This window comes from Manduca sexta, chromosome 1 (assembly GCF_014839805.1).
Source record: "Manduca sexta isolate Smith_Timp_Sample1 chromosome 1, JHU_Msex_v1.0, whole genome shotgun sequence".
Lineage (NCBI taxonomy): Eukaryota > Metazoa > Arthropoda > Insecta > Lepidoptera > Sphingidae > Manduca > Manduca sexta.
Window position 1 is genome coordinate 1,044,830 of NC_051115.1, and position 23,054 is coordinate 1,067,883.

At 38.3% G+C, this 23,054-nt stretch overlaps 3 protein-coding genes across 3 annotated transcripts in view; all 3 read right to left on the reverse strand.

Annotated features, from left to right (window-relative positions):
* The window catches only part of LOC115449782 (solute carrier family 2, facilitated glucose transporter member 1), a 55,766-nt gene that overhangs the window by 7,133 nt on the left and 25,579 nt on the right, over nt 1–23,054 (reverse strand). The window contains exons 2-9 of the mRNA XM_037438922.1: nt 14,372–14,470; nt 7,494–7,654; nt 6,508–6,618; nt 5,987–6,074; nt 5,129–5,342; nt 2,497–2,555; nt 1,080–1,281; nt 59–195 (exon numbers count right to left, since the gene is read on the reverse strand). Of these exons, the coding sequence (XP_037294819.1) occupies nt 59–195; nt 1,080–1,281; nt 2,497–2,555; nt 5,129–5,342; nt 5,987–6,074; nt 6,508–6,618; nt 7,494–7,654; nt 14,372–14,470 (1,071 nt within the window). The remainder of the gene's footprint in view (nt 1–58; nt 196–1,079; nt 1,282–2,496; nt 2,556–5,128; nt 5,343–5,986; nt 6,075–6,507; nt 6,619–7,493; nt 7,655–14,371; nt 14,471–23,054) is intronic.
* On the reverse strand, nt 9,677–11,389 carry LOC119189407 (uncharacterized protein K02A2.6-like). The gene has a single exon (XM_037438960.1). It carries the CDS (start codon nt 11,011–11,013, stop codon nt 9,937–9,939), a length of 1,077 nt encoding a protein of 358 aa, XP_037294857.1. The 5' UTR covers nt 11,014–11,389; the 3' UTR covers nt 9,677–9,936.
* On the reverse strand, nt 12,661–14,223 carry LOC119189435. Its single transcript, XM_037439016.1, has one exon. The coding sequence runs from the start codon at nt 13,971–13,973 to the stop codon at nt 13,011–13,013; it is 963 nt and encodes a 320-aa protein (XP_037294913.1). The 5' UTR covers nt 13,974–14,223; the 3' UTR covers nt 12,661–13,010.

Genomic DNA, 23,054 nt, shown 5'->3' on the forward strand with positions numbered 1-23,054 from the left:
TTTTACCACGTTTTTAGCTCATATCCGAGCAATCATATCTCTTGGGTTGAATACTCACAAACAGAAGCGCCGCAGTGATGGCGATGGTGCAGAAAAACATGCCCAGGAAGCCGGTGAGGAGTAGCGTCTTCCGGCCAGCAATCTCTACCAGCAGCAAGCTGATGACCGTCATCACCACGTTCATCGCGCCCATGCCTGGAATGATAACATGATTTACTCTCCGAACCCAATGGCATGCCCAGATATCGCTTTTGAGGCAAAGAAATATAAATTAGCAGCAACCTTTCAATTCTAACATCGGATCAATATTTAGAATGCAATAAAGCTAAAAAAAGCGAACCGATAATAAGTAATATTTCTGAAAATTTCCAAAAAAGAAACAATTTGTAAAAATCTGCCCGAGCGGGTATTCTCGGCACGTGAGAGCTAATATACATCTGTTGTACAAGTTTTGCTCTTGCTTTGGCTATAAAGTCAGATATGCTTTTTTCCAAGATAAATAAAATGTAATCCTTAGACACCTAAATCTATCCACACACACAATATCACGCATTTATCCCCGAAGGGGTATGCAGAGGCGCAACCAGGGCACCCACTTTTCGCCAAGTGTGTTCCGTCCCATGATGTGATAGGGGGCGAGCCTATCGCCATATCGGGCACAAATTCCAGACTCCGAGCTAATACTGAGCAGAAAAACCCAAATATCACTTTGCCCGACCCGGGATTCGAACCCAGGACCTCAGAGCGCTGTCGTACCATAGCACAATTACGCCACCGAGGCAGTCTAAATCTATTCAACAGTTTTACACAGTCCAGTGGTATACCTCTTGATTGTAAATTCACATTAAGGCTTACAAGAGCGCGGTCATTTACCTTCTTCCCTCCACCAATCCTAAAAAAAGGATCCATGCTTTCCTTCCCCAAATCCCATCCCAACTGTCCCCATTTGTGCACCATAAATTGTGGGTTGGGGATGCGAGCTACGTGTAAAAAGCGGGAATCTGACCGACCCCACCTCAATTAGTAAAACACAACCCCCTTTTTGATTAAAAAAAAAGAAAAAATATCCAGATAGTTACCTAACGTAGCGTATTGCGACTGCGCATCGCTCAAGTTTGCCTTCCGGAAGATATCCGTAGAGAAGAAGATCACAACGTTGATCCCGGACAACTGTTGCGCGATCATCACAATAATAGCGATCAGCAACGGTTGCCTCAACTGGCGTTTCACTAACAACTCGCGTAGCGTTATCTTCTTGCTTACTTTGTTCTTTTCAGCTTCCTGGAATTATGAAAAATAAATTTTACTAAGTTCTCGCAGTAAGGGGCCGTTCAAGTATTACGTAACGCAATTTGGAGGGGAGGGGGTTCTTGTAAAATGTTACGATGCGTTACAGGGGCGGGAGGGAGGGTTCGTACAACGCGATATGTAACATTGGGTTTTTATTTTAAAAAATAACAAAGGTTATCGATTTTCCGGTACTTTGCGAAAAAAAAATGAATTTTAGAGTTACATAAGTTTTTGAAGGGGGGGGGGGGGGTAGCGTACAGGAAAATGTTACGGCGCGTAACATGGGGGGTCAAAAATTTTCAAAATTTGGGTAACGTAATACTTGAACGTCCCCTAATGTATTGCGCAAGATCTTCTAAATTAGAAGTTTTCATTTACAAAATATCAAATCCATACTATTATATAAAGCTGAAGATTTTATTTGTTTGTAAGCGCTAATCTCGGGGACTACTGAACCGATTTTGAATTTTTCACTAACATGATACATGATACTTGTAAGTGCTACTTATATACTTTTTTCCCTGGAAAATAACTTGTTCATGCCGGCATAGCTGCTTGCAAATATTCTATACAACCTCTACTCGCCACAAGTCTTTCTTCCAAATATGTAGAATTCTCTTTATCATGCCAATACTTTTAAACTTCGCGGAAGGTGAATTCTTCAAGTTTTTCTTTCTACTCTAAACACTGCTTTACAATTTGAACCTATTAAATGTCTTTCAATTGATAAACGGTTTGCAGGCAGGCCTTTGAGAGCGAGTTTAATAAGAAATAAAGTTTGTTTTTATTAACTTCATTCACTGACAAGAATATTTGAATATTTATATATTTTTTTTTCAGTGTAAATAGCCATGGCGGCTCAATTAATATACAACGCCATCTCGTGAACATCACTGGAACTCCGAGCTATTGACAATTAGGAAATAATGCCTAATAATCACACTAGATGGCGATAATCGATTCTGAGATGCGAACGCTACGCGTAGTATATATACCACCGCCGAATAGGAACCGTTGGAGAAGCCGCGGCCGGTCACAAACATCTGCCTGACTGGAGATCTTCCCCTTCCATAGAAGAACCTAACCATCTGTTTCTCTACGGTAACATCTACCTAGACGTTGCTACGTAATATATATTCAAACCTTAATTTAATATATTATGTTTTGTAACTGTTCCTACAAGTATAAATTAGTTTATAACATTACCTGATGCATTTCTTCCATTTCTCCGTGGACTGCAACATCGCCACGTAACCAGTTGAGAGCTGAAAAGATACCAAAATGTTTCAATTGATGTGAACTGTGGTTTCTTATGTTTACGCGAATGTTAGACATTGAAATTAAACTAATTTTCGGATTCTATCGCGGTTTTAATATTTTACTTTTCTCCCGACGTTTCGAAGACTTTGCAGCCTTCGTGGTCACGGGGGGGACTGAGGTGTTGTTCATCCGCAAAGTCAGAGTTATAATATCTAACTACATTTTACAAATATACAACTTTTTAACCGACTTCAAAAAAAAGGAGGAGGTTATCAATTCGACGTGAATTTTTTTTTTTTTTGTATGTTTGTTGCCTCAGAACTCGCTCATTTATGAACCGATTTGGAAAATTATTTTTTTATTCGAAAGAATTTCTCTCCAGATTGGTCCCATAAAATTTTTTTCAAGATCGCTTCGGTAGTTTGGTTTTAAAATTAAAAAAACTAGAATAATTATGTCGTCCAAGAAAACGAAATCGCGAATTTAGCTTTCCTGTGACGTATTTAGTTATGTTTTTGCATTGAGTTTGGTTGACTGTACTTCTCACATACTTATACATATAGTGTCAGGGGTAGGCAGAGGCGTAACATTTCATCGCGATAGTCGTACTGTGTATGAAACATATCAGTTGTGTTTTTGGGTTGGGTTTAATTGACTCTACTTCTTACATACATACATATATGTATATAGCATCACACGTTTTCCCCTTTTTAGGGGTAGGCAGAGATGTAACACCACAGCGCGATAATTGTAGTATGATAGAAATATATCAGTTGTGTTTTTGCGTTAGGTTTGCTTGAATCTACTTCTTACATACATGTATATAGCATCACATCTTTTCTCTTTTCAGGGGTAGGCAGAGGTGAAACATTTGAGCGCGATAGTCGTACTGCGTGCGAAACACATTAGTTGTGTTTTTGTGTTGGGTTTAGTGGACTCTACTTCTTACATACATACATACATATAGCATCACACCTTTTCCCCTTTTCAGGGGTAGGCAGAGGTGTTACACCACAGCGCGATAGTTGTACTGTGAGCCAAATATATCAGTTGTGTTTTTGCGTTAGGTTTCCTCGAATCTACTTCTTACATACATATATATAGCATCACACCTTTTCCCCTTTTCAGTGGTACTGAGGTGTAACTCCTCAGCGCGATAGTTGTATCGAGAGCGAAACACAACTATGCCATTGAGACGGTCTATTTTTTACTAACACAAAAAAGCAAAAAATAAAAATAATTTTAACAAAAAATTAAACCGCCTTCAAAAACCACTCAAAACCAAAAAACAATTTCACATAACAAGTATATATTGGATACCAATTTTGAAGTCGGTGCCTAATTAAAATTGCTAGTTAAGCTGGATAAATTAACGAATATACGAAAACAATGTGCTTCCAGCGTACAAAGTCAGCAAGTCAGATCGTCACCGGAGATAAACACATCGCCGCAGCACAGCAAATGGAAGCTATTAAGGAAATATTTAAATTTGTGAACTGTACACTACCCAAATTCTTCCCCTGTTACATACAGCTGGTCAAATATGGGTGTATTACACTCCCTGCCTCGAAAAAAGAGGAAATAAAAAGATGAAACACTATACATGTGCTTGGTATTACACCTTTCACTATATGTTTGTTACTGTATGTTTGTTAGTAGTACACGCAAACCTACTCCTTTTTATTGATTTTAAAGAAATTTAGCTCATAGATGGACTATGCAACAAATATAGCTAACTAGCAATTTTAATTAGGCACCGACTCCAAAATTGGTATCCAATATATACTTGTTATGTGAAATTATTTTTTGGTTTTGAGTGGTTTTTGAAGGCGGTTAAATTTTTTGTTAAAATTATTTTTATTTAAATTTTTTATCTTTTGGTGGTCCTATCTACGCAGAATGAGCTCACAAAGTCTTGAAGTCTGGCAGCCGATCTTTTGGGTTCCGATTTATTTATTATTTATTTATTTGTTCTACATTTAATTTTTAAATAGTTGTATATTTATAAAATGTAGGTAGATATTGTAACTTTGACTTTGCGGATGAACAACACCTCAGTCCCCCCCGTGACCATGAAGGCTGCAAAGTCTTCGAAACGTCGGGAGAAAATAAAATACTAAAACCGCGATAAAATCCGAAAATTAGTTGACACAATGTGAACTGTGACTTTAAAAATATAAATCCTGCACTGGCGAGTAGAATATGTTGTAATATATAATATAATATAATATCAGCCCTGTATTATATACTTGCCCACTGCTGAGCACGGGCCTCCTCTACTACTGAGAGGGATCAGGCCTTAGTCCACCACGCTGGCCTAGTGCGGGTTGGTAGACTTCACACACCTTCGAAATTCCTATAGAGAACTTCTCAGATGTGCAGGTTTCCTCACGATGTTTTCCTTCACCGTTAAAGCGAACGATAAATTTACAAATAATACACACATGATTTTTAGAAAAGTCAGAGGTGTGTGCCAGATTTGAACCTGCGGACATTCGTCTTAGCAGTCCGTTCCACACCCAACTAGGCTATCGCCGCTACTTGTTGTAATAGTATACTGCAATAATATGTCACTCACCTCTCTGCGCGTGCAACTCCCTGCCCTTATTGAGCAGGAGGTATTTAGGCGACTCAGGGCAAAGTGGTAGCGTAGCAATCTGTATAGCTGCTGGCAACGCCGTCACAGCTAGGAGCCACGGCCACCCTCCCTCTGTGCCTAAAACCGACTCTAGCCCCAGCACTTGAGACAGGAGGATGGTCATCGTGATCACCAGTTGGTATACCGTGCCTATCTGGAAGGAATATGTTTGGTTATAAAATGACACGTTATCTGTTGCTCGCTGGTTCATGTTAAATTTATGACACATTAGGTGTTGCTCGCTGGTTAATGTTAAATTTATGACACAGTATCTGTTGCTCGTTGGTTAATGTTAAATTTATGACACAGTATGTGTTGCTCGTCGGTTAATGTTAAATTTATGACACAGTATGTGTTGCTCGTCGGTTAATGTTAAATTTATGACACAGTATGTGTTGCTCGTCGGTTAATGTTAAATTTATGACACAGTATGTGTTGCTCGTTGGTTAATGTTAAATTTATGACACAGTATGTGTTGCTCGTCGGTTAATGTTAAATTTATGACACGTTAGGTGTTGCTCGCTGGTTAATGTTAAATTTATGACACATGGACGAGAAAATAACCAATTGTACCATCTCTTTTGCTTTTACCGTTTTAATTTTTTTTGACGCGCACTGCTAATTGACCCCACTGCAATTGATGGTAAGTGGAGTGAGCACAAATTCCAAACTCCGGGCTGATACCAACTCGGGATTCGAACCTAGGGCCTCATAGCGCTGTCGTAGCACAAGTGCAGTACAACTACGCCACCAAGGCAGTCGATTGCAATATACAAAAATATGTAAATAAATACTCACAGAACCACGTAGGGCGATCGGTGATATTTCTGAGAGGTACAACGGAGCAAGACCCGCGTTTAGTCCACTGTTTATACCTATAATTAACCTGAAAATATATTTAAATATATCTTTTAATTTGTCTATGCGCAGGCAGACGCGGTCCGAAAGGGGAGTAGGGTGGTTACAATGGACTTTCAGAAATAATTCCATCATACATGTTTGTTACGTAACTTTAACAGTTTAAATGTAATGATTTTTTCCCGTCTTTGCAACATTTTCATTGATGCTCCGCTCCTATTGATCATAGCGTGATGTTATATAGCCTTCCTCGATAAATGGGCTCTCCAACACTAAAAGTTTCTCTTTCTTTAAACACGCTAACCTTAGTAACTACTGGTTCGAATTGATGAATTCTTTTAACATTGGATAGCCCATTTATCGAGGAAGGCTATAGGCTATATCATATTTTATATAACTCTATCGTCATGCCTTAAAGTGTTTGTTGATTGTTCGCGTTATAATGTAATATTCGTCCTCACCTGCCTACAATCAGAAGTTCAGCTGATTTTGCGACCTTGGACGAGCTCTGTAAAGCCGCCGCAAGGAATACCAACAGATTGTTCAATAACAATCCACCTTTTCTGCCAAATCTGAAATAATAAATTCGTTAGTTACATTCGTAGCGGCGGTAGCCTAGTTGGGTGTGGAACGGACTGCCGAGACGAATTTCCGCAGGTTCAAATCCCTAGGACACGTCTGACTGTTCTTAAATTATATGTGTATTCTTTGTGAATTATCGCTTGCTTTAACGGTGAAGGAAAACATCGTGAGGAAACCTGCATGAGAAGTACTATATAAGAAGGATATGCGAAATCTGCTCGCACTACAGCGTGGTGGACTAAGACTAATCCCTCTTAATAGAGGTTCGTGCAGCAGTGAGACAGTGTATAATACAGGGCTGATATTTATTATAATAAGTATGCGAGAATCGTGGAAAGTGGCAATCCACAGTCTCTCTCAGGCGTGATACTATGTATTATATACTGTCCCACTACTGGATACGAGCCTCTACTACTGAGAGGAATAATATAGAAGATGAATAAGAGCGGCGATAGCCTAGTTGAACGTGGAACGGACTGCCGAGATGAATGTCTGAAGATTCAAAACCCAAACACACCTCTGACTTTTCTAAAGTTAGTGTGTATTCTTATGAATTATCGCTTGCTTTAACGGCGAAGGAAAACATTGTGAGCAAATCTGCATACCTGAGAAGTTCTCTATAGGAATTTTAATGTGGTGGACTAAGGCCTAATCTCTCAGTAGTAGAGGAGGCCCGTGCAGTGGGACAGTATATAATACAGGGCTGATATTATTATGCCTATATTTTTTGCATTCCAATTTTCTCCAGACGATTCGAAGACTGCAGTCTGAATGGTCGTGGGGACTGAGTTGTTGGTGGTCCGAAAAGTCAGTAACAATATGTACCTTTTTTTTATATAAGCTGATTATTATTATGTGGATTTACCTGTCAGCTACAACTCCTGTAATGACGCCTCCGATCATTCCGCCCACGCAGTAGATCGCGACGGCTACCGACCACACTGCAGTAACTTTGGGGTCATCCTTAGCAGGTATCGAGGAGTTGGCACCAGTAAGAGCTTCTGCGTGCAGCCATTCTGACATGACCTGAAATATTTTTAAATTATTTACATACACCATTATAATAATAATTAAATTAAATAATAAATAAATAGAGATTTTCTGCCTTATTCATAGACGTTATTTATCTAAGGACGGAGCATTGCTGTGATAACAAGTCTGTTTCTCTGTGCTGACGGCATGACAGCCCTCGCAGTGCGTAGACATAGGGCCGTTGTGATTGGCTAATATTAAAAACAGAACAAACATCAAGCTGTCAGATATACAAAGCTGGGAAACAGACTTGTTATCACAGCAATGCTCCGTCCTTAGATAAATAACGTCTATGAATAAGGGGGTTTGTTTGCAAAATAGCCATGGGCGTCGCCAAGATTAGTTTTAGGGAGGTGCATCTGCATCTACACACTATAGTAGGTACTACATAATACAACAACGGTCCCTACGTATAGTATCGAATCTGCAAAATTCCATTTTGCAAATTCAATACTTTGCGTAGGGACTGTCGGTATTTAAACGGTCCTTATTAAAATGAACTACATTTATTTAAAACAATAAGAATCGAAGTGCTTACCGCCATGGTAATTTACACTAAACAAGCGATGTATATTCGACAGTCCCTACGAAAAGTATTGCATCTGCAAAAGGCAATATTGCAGATTCGATATTTTACGTAAGGAGCGTCGACAATAGGGTACCGGACTCATTTTTGTTCTTTACTATTATCAAATATTTACATAATATAAATTATAATACAGAAGGAATTATTAAAATCAGGTAAAAAATCAACAAGTTACAAGTCTTTGAATTTCGGTGGAAGGGGTAATTAACAAGAAACAGAAAAGAGACGAAATATCCACATGTGACGTCATCGGGAATTACGACGCGTGCGAAAAAAAGAGATGAAGCGATATCCCCACACCGCGCCCACTTCTGCACATTACAATATTTTAAATATGAATTACTCGCTAATTTTTTAACCAATTGTTATGCAGTTTTCGCAGGAGTGCTTCTTTTTCGTATTATTAACCATTACATATAGAATAATGTACAAAATCAAGCATAGGCCGGTCCCCTATTAAATTTACTTTTTGTTCAAATGAAAATCGCGCGTCTATTTGTATATGGTAAACCATAAATAAACCTCTGTGGTCGATAATTCCCATTCCGTCCGGACAGGGGGTGCTCGTACAACCCCTTGCACTCCCCTCGCGGCGCCCAGATGGCGACAAATGATTCTGACTTGCGATAGCTGAATTTGCGCGACGCAATATACCACCTCCGAATAGGAACCGTCGGAGGGACGCGGCCGGTACAAACATCTGCCGACTGGAGATCTTTCCCTTCCATAGAGGAACGCATCTGTTCTTTTACAGCGATGTCAATATTTACGCTGCTATATACTTATATGTGAAACATTTTGTTTTCTATTCAAATGATTCGAATATGGGATATTTTTAGTATCGCGTTATAAGACACATATACACACATACATTCCTATAGAGAACTTCTCAGATGTGCAGGTTTCCTCACGATGTTTTCCTTCACCGTTAAAGCGAACGATAAATTCACAAAGAATACACACATGGTTTTAGAAAAGTCAGAGGTGTGTGCCCTTGGGATTTGAACTTGCGGACATTCGTCTTGGCAGTGCGTTCCACACTCAACTAGGCTATCGCCGCTTCAAGCTTCGAAGGAAAAGAAGAATTTATATTATTGAGTGCTTCGGTGGCTAGCTGTAAAGCATACGCGGTACAAGTTCGACTACCGCGCTGAGTCATTTAATTTTATCCATGGTGCTTTATAACTAGCTTATCTAGTTGTAATCGTCCATTTCCTTGAGGTTAAATCGCCTCCTTTCATCATGATTTTGTCACCCGCATTGCTCTGGAGGAAAGTGGACAATTAATATTTCCAACTCCTCCCTATCTTTCTATTTGGATTAATTTCGTTGCGGGATAATGACATATTAGTTTACCCTGAGACTCGCCGAGCTTCACTGCTCGGTGTCATAAAATGCGTGCCACTGCTGATCCTGGCTTACAGGAGTTGTAGTGGTGGGTGTGAGGGCGGGAAAGTCTCTACCGCGCTGAGATCCTGTAGAATCCCGTGTCAAAAATAATTGTTGTTAAGTATGCTATACGGGACACGAGTGAAACAAACGCTGGCTCGTAACGCACTAATTTATTAGCCCATCGCCAAGGGCGTGTACGCAGCACGCTATACTTATAACTACATATATAACACCTTCTCCCCTTCAAAAAGACACAATACAAAGAAATACTAATACTATACTTTTAAAAATAACAATTTTACACCTTATAATTAACTCTAGGAATCGGTCGCAATAGTCTAACAGTACTCCTTGAGGGAGGCACCTCTGTTGAAGGTGACGACAACAATGACCGCGTGTCCACGTCCTCCGGCCTCGGTTCCTCTTCCCTCACAGTCGAGGGCGAGTTAGGCGCGACGGTGGCGCACTGCTCACTTTCATCGTAGTTATCGCCATCCATATAGTCATAACTTTCGGCAACCTGATCGCCTCGGAACAAAATAATTTGATTTTTGTGCTTTTTTAATAACTTTAAATGCACTACATCTTTAATTAAATATAAAACTTTTCCGAGTCTTTTTACAACAATTCCTTTGTACCAAACAAACTTATTACCATTAAAATATTTTTTGTATAAAACTTTGTCATTAACACTATAACACTGTTTATTCTTACCGCCATAGTACTTATTCTGCGAGCACTGTTGTTGTTTAACACGGTCAGTAAGAGATGTGATTGACGACGAGGACGGCCGCACGGGCTTAGGATTAAGTAAATCTAAACGTGACCTAAGATTTTCGCCATATACTATTTGAGCCGGAGAAAGGCCTGTGACAGAGTGTACCGAATTACGATAGTGAAATAAGTATTTTAACAAATTCAATTTACTGGTTTTTTGATTATCCGATGATAGTATACTGGTTCGAAGGCCTTTCTTAATTATTTTCACATAGCTTTCTGCTTGCCCGTTACTCGCAGGGTGATAAGCCGGCGATGTTATATGAGTTATACCATTGAGTAAGCAATGCTGTTGGAATTCTTGTGATGTAAAAGCTAATCCATTGTCACTTACTATAGTGTGGGGGACCCCAAATCGAGACATAAATTCGCAAAGTTTTTCAATTACAACACTCGTAGTACATGCATTGGATGTGTCGTATACTTCTACCCACTTGGAGTATGCGTCTACAATAATTAAATACATCCGGTTATTAATAGGTCCTAAAAAATCTAGATGCACCCTATAGAATATTTTCGGTGGGAATTGCCATGTTGCCAGGGGCGCACGCGGCGGTGTTGGCCTGAGTTGAATGCAAATGTTGCATGCACTTATCATTTTTTCCAGTGCATTATCTATGTTCGGGAACCAAAATCGTGAACGCGCCTCTGCTTTTGTTTTTACTATACCCAGATGAGAGTGGTGTAATTCATTTAATACAGTACTCTGCAGAGCTTGGGGTATGACAACTTTGTGACCCCTTCATAAGGCACCCATTTTCAAAAGCCAACTGAAGTCTACATTTATGATAAGGTTTTAAACCTATATTATCTATTTTCCTAGGCCAGCCCTGTAAAACGTATTGTATAACTTTACATAAAGTAATATCCTTTCGCGTATGTTCGCGTAATTGATCTAAGGTTATCGGCAAATTACCCTCAAAAACAAAGTTTACGTATGCTGCTCGGTCGTCTACAGCGGCGGGCACAGCGGCCGAGGCGGCCGGATCATGCTCTTGCCCTCCACCGTCACCGACTTCGGGGAGGCTCGCGCGAGACAAATAATCCGCACAGTTATCGGCACTACGAATGTACTCGATAACATAATTATATGCATTAAGAAAAATTGCATATCTTTGCAGCCTGTTTGCCGATACCTCGGGAATACCTTTGTGCGATCCAAATATAGTGACAAGTGGCTTGTGATCGGTGCGCAATATAAAAGGATTTGCCCGCCCATATAAATATTGGTGGAATCGTTTCACGCCGAAAACTATCGCAGTTGCCTCTTTTTGTATCTGCGCATAGCGTTTTTCTGCCGAATTTAAGGTACGCGATGCAAATGATAATGGCCTTTCCGCGCCGTCTTCCCCTACTTGAGACAATACTGCCCCTAATCCATTTGGCGAGGCATCTACTGTTAAAATTAGTTTAGACTGAGGATTGTAATGTGCAAGAACTTTGTCCGATGATAATATTTTTTTTTATTTTACAGAATGCTTCGTTATGGCTTTTACTCCAAGTCCATTTGATACCCTTTTTTAATAACTCATATAAAGGACTTAAAATACTGGAAGCGTCGGGAACAAAATTTCTGTAATAATTAACCAGGCCTAAAAAAGATTGTAACTTATTTACATTATCCGGTCGCGGAGCGCTTAAAATTGCTTTAACCTTATCCGGTGACTTTTTTAACCCATTTTTATTAATTACATATCCTAAATAATTAATTTGATCTTTAAAGAACTCACACTTATCTTTTTGTAAAATGAGTCCCGCGTCTTGTAATCTTTGCAGAACAATGTGGAGTCTTTCTAAATGCAATTTGCTGTTGTCGGCTGTAATTAAGACGTCGTCCAATAAACATAACACGCCGTCAACACCCGATAAAATCGACTCCATAGCCCGTTGAAAGATTGCCGGCGCACTTGAAAGGCCGAATACCATACGCGTGTATACAAAAAGACCCCGGTGTGTATTTATGCAAGTTATACACTGTGATTCTTTGTCTAATACAAACTGATTATAAGCCATAGAGAGGTCTAACTTGGAGAATTGTTGGCCTCCATACAACTTGGCGAACAACTCATTAACAGTAGGCAATGGATATTGTTCTACCAAAAGTTGTTTATTTATTGACACGGAGTAATCGGCGCATATTCTGACGGACCCGTCGCGTTTTAGCACCGGAACAATAGGCGACGCATATTCTGCGTGTTCGACCGGTTTCAGGATACCTAAACTTACTAAGCGATCTATTTCGTTATCTACTTTGTTACGTAATGCGAAGGCTATCGGGCGTGCCTTAAAATAAATAGGTTTAGCGTCGTTTTTTAATCTCAGTTTTATTTCGTATTTGTTAAACTTACCTAGTTTGTCTGAAAATACCCGAGGAAATCGTTTTTGTAAATTAATAACGTCGGGTTTGGAATTATTAATAAAATTACAAGAATTGAGTTGTAATTGAAAAGCACAGAAAATCACGGCCCAGCAAAGGCGGACCCCCGTCTCGTATTATGTAAATGTCAATGGGAAGTTGCTTTCCATCGTATTCTATGGGAACATTTATTACCCCCGAACATTTCATGACATTACCTGTATACGATAATAATTTCTTTACGGTATTTGACAATGGTATGTTACTGAAATATTGACGATATGTTTTTTCTCTGAGGTTTTTTCATTAATAACTGTCACGGCCGATCCTGTGTCAATTTCAAATCTTAACTTAATGCCGCCTATGATTACAACCTCCGTCATAGGTTCTCCGCGCAGCGAGCGAATGTTCAGTAACTTACCGTCATCGTCATCGTCCTCATTCACATCTCCTACCCCCATATATTTAATTTCTTTGCACACATTACGTAAATGACCTTTTTTAAAACACTTCTTGCATTTATAGTTAATAAACCGGCACTGGGTAGAATTATGATTAGAACGACCGCACACTGAACACTTTTCTTTTCCCGTAAGAGATGTTCCGTTGCCGTCGCCCTCGCGGCGCTTGATCTGGAACACCTGTGGCGTCGTGCGCTCGGGAACGGCTGTGGCCGCGGCACCAGCCTGTGCAGACCGTATGCTCCCAGCTACTTGTACTGCCTTCGCCAATGTTAAGGATTTCATGTCGTGGCTAAACAATTTCTCTTTTTCGGGTCCAGCCAGCATCCCCAAGACAAATCGATCGCGCAGTATTTCCTCCACGTTGGTGAATCCGCAGTCAGCAGTAAGTCCCCGCAATCGCGCTGCCCACTGCTGATGTGTTTCACCCTGTTGTTGTACTGACGAGTAAAACTTTTGTCGCTCACTAAACCCGCACTTTTTGGGTGTAAAGTGATCATCAAGTATCTTGATTATGTCTTCATAAGGAACGTCTTGTAAATCCTTAGGTAAGGCGAGGTCTGAAGCCAATTTGTAGGTGGCTTCCTTGAGTGCGCTCAGCAAAATTGCTCGTCTTTTTCCCGTCGCATCAGATTTCTCGTCGATATCATTCGCGATAAACCACTGTGATAGTCTACTTTTATACGCTTTCCATTCTTGTATGGAATGATCAAAACAAGACAAAATGCCAAAAGTAGCCATGATTTTTTCTTCCTTTTTTGTGTGGGTACTCGTCGCCACTGTTAAGTATGCTATACGGGACACGAGTGAAACAAACGCTGGCTCGTAACGCACTAATTTATTAGCCCATCGCCAAAGGCGTGTACGCAGCACGCTATACTTATAACTACATATATAACAATTGTGACTGAGTTTCTATCTTAAAAATTACTCAGTCGCAACTCGGAGTCAGGAAGTTGGTGGGATACCCCCGTGCCTCGGCACGTAAATCCGTTGGTCCTGCTGATCTCTCCGGTCATGTCGGATTGTATCACCGGACTATGAGAAGGAACAGAGAGTGCTATGTACTGCACACACTTGTGCACTATAATATCTCCCGCGTGGCTGATCTCTAGCTATGATTAAAATATTATTGTTACCGTTTGAGGAGCGTTGAGTACTCCTGTGTTGTACCCGTGTTGGAAGGCGGACCAGCATCCCGAAGACAGGATGGCGAACGCCAGCCGCAGGTTCATTCCCTAGGGAGGAAAAACATATTTCAAATATATCACAAATATCTTTTCATTAAAATTAAAACTATAATGAAATATCATAAATTTTATTCGTTTTTGTTATTCTTAGCAAACTTTAGAAAAAATGCTATTACGGTTGTAAATTGTTATATGATGAAACTTTTCTCCTTTTTTCAAACAGCTATGTTTATTACATAATATATTCTCTTTAACAATAATGTGTAGGTTCTATTATATAAAGTTGAAGAATAAATTTGTTTATTTGAACGCTCTAATCTCAGAAACTACTGGTTCCAATTGAAAAATTATTTTAGTGTTAGATAGCCCATTTATAGAAAGCTATAGGCTATATAACATCACGCTATGACCTATAGGAGCTGAGCATGAACGAAAAATGTAGCAAAATCGGTGAAAATTTATTCCTTTTTAAAAAAATAAAAAATAAAAATTCTTTATTCATCACGTAGGCGAACATAGTTGCACTTATGATAAGTCAAGGTACATGAAAATATTTAATTATTACTTAATTAGCTTATATAAACAAAGAAAATTTATATTGAAAATAAAATAAATGAAAAATATACTTAGTAAACAAAGAAGCCAGCTCGGGCTGGCAGGGAAGAAGAAATAAAATGATGTATATATGAATTTTTAAATAAGCAATAAGGGAGAAACGTGTCGCGATCCTCACCGGTGAAGACAATAATTTTGAGAGCTTCCATTGCCTGCGCCAAGTAATTATGTACGACGGAATTGTTTCCCTTAAAAAACATAAATTATAAAACGAAGTCCCCTGCCGCATCCGACTGCCTGTCTGAACGCGATATACTCAATAACTAACCAACGGATTTAGATGAAATTAGGTATGGAGATAGTTTAAGATTATGGGAAGGAGGCTTTTCTATCACGGGACTTTTATCCCGGAAAACTATCACGTGGCCGAAGCCTCGAATGAAAGCTGTTACTCATAAAGTCAAGACACTGAGTTCATTCTGCGTAGATCGGACTACCAATAGCTAGATATTGTAACTTTGACTTTGATGAACATCTCAGTCCCCCGTCACCACGGAGGCTGCAGTCTTCGAAACGTCGGGAGAAAACTAAAGTATTAAATCGCTATAAAATCCGAAAAATAGTTTAAATTGAATGTCTAACATTCGCGTAAACATAAGAAATCATTATACTTAGTTAGTTTTGAAAACCTAACCTAGAAGATACTTCCACAGACTATATTCTCTAAAATAAACGGAAGATAAATTGTCTACCACAAGCAATTAATTAAATATTGCCAACATTTTTATCGTGAAATGCAAACAAGTCTGAAAGATTTAGCCATTATCGCGTGAGTAATAAATTATAACTATGATAAGAGATAATAATAGCATTGATTTAGGGTGTGTATTTACATCACAAAAGAGGAGTAACCATCGATTGTTAATTTGTGGGAATTGTCAAAAAATTTATTTCTGTTTGCGATCTTTTTTTCATGCTTTAGGTTTCATTTTTGACCTATCTTTAATAAGTTCAGTTTTATAGCAACTTAAAAAAAGGTCGCAAACACAAGTTCGTTTAATATTATTAAAACTTACGCGACACATATTGAATTAGTCGAAAACAACACGGTTTTACTCACGTATAAAAAGTAGTCGGAATCGCCGACCAGTTTCGACCTATTAAGTAGGTCATCGCGGAGACCTCTCGATCACTCAACGCGACGCGATGTCCTCTTAGTACTCGCCCCCTGAGGATGACCTACTTAATAGGTCGAAACTGGTCGACGATTCCAACTACTTTTTAAACGTGAGTAAAACCGTGTTGTTTTCTACTAAAACAAGTTCGTTTCTTTGAAGATTCCCACAAATTAACAATTTTGGAATAGGTCATTATTTTATGAAGAGAGCAATGTACTACGTACTGGATCTTGGGTTCCGAACGCTCACTGTGTTCAATTGAAGTGTACTACAATCCGGTATTGGTTGCCATTTTATTTATACTCTATAAGCGCTTTAGCACTGCGTGTTTAACAAGTTTGAAGATTGATGTTTTAGCGCTGCAGCGAACTTTAATTCTAACTCCAGATTTTGAACAGTTTATATGGACGTTAGAAAAGCGATGACAGCCTAGTTGGTTGTGGAACGGACTGCCGAGACGAATATCCGCAGGTTCAACTACCAAGGGCACACACCTCTGACTTCTCTAAAAAAATATGTGTGTATTTGTTGTGAATTATCGCTTGCTTTAACGGTGAAGTAAAACATTGTGAGGAAACCTGCACACCTGAGATATTCTCTATAGGAATTTTCGTGTGTGAAGTCTACCATCCGTACTACAGCGTGGTGGACTAAGGCCTTAATCCTCTCAGTAGGAAAGGAGGCCCGTGCAAAACAGTGGGACAGTATATAATACAGGGCTAATTCACATTCAGGGATAATTCACAAAGAATACACACATCATCTTTTTAAAAATGTCAGAGGTGTGTGCCCTTGGAATTTGAACCTGCGGACATTCGTCTCGGCAGTCCTTGTCACAACCAACTAGGCTATCGCCGCTGAATCAAGAAAGATTAACGAGCCCTTATAAGCCTCAATGTGTTATCCAACCATGAGGTATACACACTGAACGGTGTGCCTAGAGCCGCGACAAATATCCCGCCGTGCGAGCGTGCATTCGGTGTGGAGTTCAAGCGCACAAGAATAGCCTCGGAAAGAACTAAAATGTTGGCTTGATTTCACCTATCAATGTAGATAATTTCTACATAGTATAAAACAAAGTCGCTTTCTCTGTCCCTATGTCCCTTTGTATGCTTAAATCTTTAAAACTACGCAATGGATTTTGGTGCGGTTTTTTTAATAGATAGAGTGATTCAAGAGGAAGGTTTATATGTATAATAACATCCATTAAATAGTGGAGAAATACTGTTATTTTGTTATGTTATACCCGTGCTAAGCCAGAGCGGGCCGCTATGTTTTTATATACAACGTTCACAGTTTTTCTGTAGTGTATTTAGTATCAGCATTGCACCCGTGCGAAGCCGGGGCGGGTCGCTAGTATTTTATAAAACTCAGCGAGTGTTAATGTAAAAACTTGCATATTCTGAATATGGTAGAAATTTAGCTGCAGGGGGTCCGGCACCAGCAAAATTTTGGGAATTTTTATTTATTTTATTTATTTATAAAGATACACTAAACAGATTACTGACAATAATAATCTAAATTACATTTCAGTAGGTCTAATGGCTAGTCAGAATCCAAATAGAAGTGTATACAACTTATTCAAATTACACGTACATGTTATTTAGTTACAAAGAATGGTCTATTACAAAAAAAATATTGGGAATCTCTGCTCTAACAGCTCTTTAGTACGTCGTTAGGACTTCGAATCGAATACGCTGTAGTCGTTCCAGTAATATAGCAGGATTCGTGAGGCACAAAACTTGAAAACAGTCTTGTAAGGCAAACTCATAAATCATCTAAAATGTAATTACCACGACTTGACAGTTTGATTGATAAGTAATAAAACATTGCATACGATGTCGGAAATATAAAAGAAATTATGTCTACACGAGCTATCTTGGTAAGGCCATTGTCAAAGGCAATACGTAAAGAAAGCAGGGGCGGAACGAAATAACCATGGGCCAGAGTGCAAAAAATAAAAAGGGTCTTCGGCCTAATATGTTTTATTACATAGATACGTTGCCCGAGCTCTATATTGGCAAGGCGAAAGCAAGGTAATTGCCCGACATTCACTTAGTCAAGCTCCAATCAGTGATTTACAAATTATACTGCAACTGTGAATGAAGAAAACGTTCCATTTCATACGTTAGTAATAAGTATACACTATTTTACTTATTTTAACTAATAAATGCATTTTATTCGACTGTCATGGCGACGGCGGTCGACGCTCGGGCCGTATCAATGCTAGCTGCTAGGGCTGTACAAGTATGTGACTATTAATGACAAAAAAAAAAAAGAAAACCCGGAGTTTCTTTCTGCCTTTCTTCTTCGGGTAGTCATCACTTAGGTAGCTAGTGAAAGGCTGGTAGGTTAGCTAGGTTAGGGCTCATGGCCTCGCCGGTGAGGATCGCGACGCGTTACCCTTCTATTTCCCCCTACTTGCCAGCCCGAGCTGGTTACTTCAGTTTGTACCTTGTCTTTAGTATAAATTTTATCCCTAATTTAAAATGTCCATAGTTATATAAGTAATTTTAATAGTTATTTAGAAATAATAATTATTATTCTTATGCTTTGTTTTGACGTATCATAAGTGCAACTTTGTTCGCCTACGTGATAAATAAAGTATTTTATTTTTAACCGACTTCAAAAAAAAGGAGGAGGTTATCAATTCGACGTAAACTTTTTTTTTTTTATTTTACTTAGTAAAGAGTGTGCTGTTTTTATGTGCAATTTTGTTAGTCTATGACGCGTCTATTTGTAAAACGTCATTGCCCTTGGCCTAGTTTTTCAGAGGCGGCATTAACCAATACGAGGACCCGGGTTTGCAAAAAAGGTCCCCGAGAATTTTCTGGTAGGTAGAATGCTTGGTTAGTTTTCACAGGGTGGTCACAAAAACATTTAGTTATACCCATGGGTAGCGAGATGGTTGGTCTAAACTCTAACGTCTGTGACGGGACGGTAGCATTTAAAGTAGTGGTCCAACTGAGCATCTCTCATTAAAGAAACCCCAGATATGTATAAGAAAAATGTATTTATAATCTATGGGTCTATGTAAACAAAATTTCAAATAAATACCTAAGCCCCATATTGAAATTGGCAAAATGTACAACAATTGCCATAAAAAAGAAAAAAAATACCTAAGCGTAAAGACACACGAGTCATTATATTTCCTTCCAAATTCAAATACAATTTGATATTATATTCGAAATTCAAATTCAAAAGCGTTCCAGCGTGTCTATGGTTCGTAGTACGTTCAAATCTTTTGTGCGTGCTTTGGAATGCAGACAAAAAACATGGCGGGACTCGTTTTGTGAATGCGCGGGACGATGACCTCAAATAGATAGATTTTAGGGGTAAATCAAAATGGTGAATTTAAATTTGGAATTATTTTTAGAGCAAAAGATATTAAGGCGATACCTCAAGGTCCATTTTCATACATTTTGTTTCGGCTTTAATCTGGGTAACTAAACAAATATTGGCAAGTAAAGAATTTAAATTCACGTCTAGTCAGTGATTAGTTCTCGCAGTTGAAAGAAAAACGTAAAAATAATTAATAATCATGGATATTTCTGCCTTTAAAATTTCGTCATATTAAATTTTAAAGGCCGAAATATCCATGATTATTAATTATTTTTACGTTTTTCTTCAACTGCGAGAACTAATCACTAACTAGACGTGAATTTAAATTCTTTACTTGCCAATACTTGTTTAGTTACCCAGATTAAAGCCGAAACAAAATGTATGAAAATGGACCTTGAGGTATCGCCTTAATCCTTCTATTACCATCCTGTTTAGTTGTGACAATTTAATTTAGGTTGAAAGTTTTCTTATTTAATGATTATTCGTTCCTTACATTCATAGATAATTAGGTTAACATTTCAATAAACGATTCCATTGTTATCCTTTGATACGATTCCAAAAATAAACCAATCCAAAAAAGTCAATTTTAAGGTAAAATTATATTTATTATATTTGGTCAATTTCAATATTGTTTAGAAAAAGCCATTGGTATCTTTAATCGTTAAAATATTGAATCAGTTATTTTTTTAATTATTTATTTGGGTGCGGCAAAGTGACCACTGCACCTGATGGTACGTGGAGTAGTGTCCAATAGAATATCGACTGGCGAGAGATGATTATCCCTCGACAGTTGACACAATTATGCCGGCCTGTTGGCCTGATACACAGGCTGATCCCGGACCGCGACAATTACGTGGGTGACTATGGCGGGATAACACCTTATGGACCTTGGTCACTGTATGTGTTAATGATTATGGCATCATATAAAAATGATATCATTATTATGTGAATTAAAATTAGTATGGCGGTTTTCGAAGTCTAGAATATTTGATTAGTGAAAAATATCTCGAATTCTAAATAGAGTAAATAACTAAATTTCCAGACCCACAACATGGACCGGAACATTCATGGCGAAAAGTGAGTGGCTTGGTGGCACCTCTGCCCACCCCTTCGCTAATAAAAGCGTCATGGACTCATATATGTGTATAAAATTTCCCGCGAACAGAGCCGCCTCGCCGGCACAACTAGTTCTATGTATACGCACAAAACTGGTCAATCATTTGACATTACTAACAATTATCTTATCAGGTTTGTATCCTTGAATGAGATAACAGATGGACAACGAGGACGCTTCCTGAAACCATAGTGGGAACAATATCAATCAGTGCCTTAATAATATTAAGCGGTTTTTTTTTAAAGTAACTGACGTTTTAAAATGTGAAAACACATTCGGTTTTCAAATTTTATATAGAAACCGTAAAATATATCAATCAGAGCCTTAATAATTTTTAACGTTTTTTAAGTTTGAACCCCGATCGTTCGATTTTCAAATTTTACATACAAACTGTACAATACATTAATCAGTGCCTTAGTCTTATTTTGCGGTTTTTGAAACATAACTGACGTTTTTAAAATTTCAACTACGAACGTTCCATTTTTAAATTTTATATACTAATCATACAATATATCACTCAGTGCCTTATAACATATTGAGCTTAGTTCATCGTTTTTTTTAATTTGAATCCCTAACGTTCGATTTTAAATTTTTGTATAGAAACAAAATGCAAAATAACATTAGCAAAGTATTTGTTTATGAAATTCTTAAGCGTCTATAATTAGGCGAATTGAAGCCTAATTATTGCATTTTTTTTTTATTTACGCGACTTAAAAAAACATAAGCATATCAATTCGATGTGTTTTTCGTTACCTCAGAACTCGGTCATTCAAAAACAGATTTGGTAAATATATTTTTTTATTTGAAAGCATGTAGGTACTTCCAAATCAATTCCATAAAAAACATTCAAAATCAGTTGAGTAGTTGGGTTTGTAAAGTAAAATAACTGGAATAAGTATGTCGGTCAAGTAATCGAAACTCCGAATTTAGTTCTCCTGTGAGTATTTAGTGGTCCTGTTGCATTGGGTTTAGTTTGATCTACTTCTTACATACATTTTTTTATTATGTCCATAGCATCACACCTTTCTCCTTTTTAGAGGTAGGCAGATGTGTAATATCGCAATGGTCGTATCATGTGCGCCATACTACGCCATCGAGACGGTCTATTTCTTACTAAAACAAAACAAAAACAAAATAAACTTTTTGACAAAAAATTAAACATTATTCAAATATCACTTGAAACCAAAAAATAATCTAAGATTAAAATAATCAAGTTTTTATTATTTTCCCTTTTCATTGGGAAGGCAAAGGGTTCTAGCCCATACAGCCTTGTCATTAATAATGTTTACAATAACTCAGTTCTAGATTTGTAAATAGACCGTATAGGCCGCGGCCTATGGGCGGCAGCCTTTCAGAGGACCCTCACTCGATTTAATTAATCATTCGTTTATTTTTAGTGCCTTCCATAATACAAACAAATGGAAAATTATTTAGTATTTTAAAAACATACATACATAAACCTACCTACATGGGGCGGCGGAAATAAAGTGGCCTACACTCATAAAAAATATAAATCCGGAATTACTATAACCAGTATATAGGACTTACACATTGGTTATGTTAACATTATGCCAGAATGCAATAGATGTATCTGTCTTAGGAATAGATTTTTTTTTATTTGATTTATTCCTCAATTTACTCCTCCTCAAACCTGCACATCTGAGAAGTTCTCTATAGGAATTTCGAAGGTGTGTGAAGTCTACAAATCCGCACTAGGCCAACGTGGTGGACTAAGGCCTAATCCCTCTCAATAGTAGAGGAGGCCCGTGCAGTGGGACAGTATATAATACAGGGCTGATATTATTATTATTTATTACTCCTCAAGGAGAAGGCAAAGGCTCTCAGCCATACAGCCTTTAGGAATAGATTTTAACTTTTTATGTTTTTTTTTTTTAACTCACAAAATCGCGAGCTGTAGCTAGTCATATATTGGTCGCTGATATCATAGTCAATTTACAAATTATGCACGAACACACCCATTTTTCGCTATGACTCAACTTATGACATCATTTTGTTTTAAATATCAGACCTGTATCATACTGTCCTGTTGCACGGGCCTCCTCTACTGAGAGGGGTTAGGCCGGCATAATTGTGTCGACTGTCAAGAGGTACTCATTTCGTCAGTCGACGTTCTATGTCCACTCCACTCCACTTACCATCAGGTGTATTGGAGTCGCTTTGCCGTGGTCATAAAAAAATGTTTATTGCGTGGATTCTAAAAATTCCTTTTCCTTAAATTATGATGACATACCTTTTTGATAAATGTATTTAAAAAAGTAGTCAAATACTCTATATCTATTTGTATTGTGCTTTATAACTAGCGTATCTAGTTGTAAACGTCCCTATCCTTGAGGTTAAAACGCCTCCTTAGATCATGATTTTGTTTGCATTGCTATGGAGGGAAGTGGGCAATTAATATTTCCAACTCCTCCCTTTCTGTTTG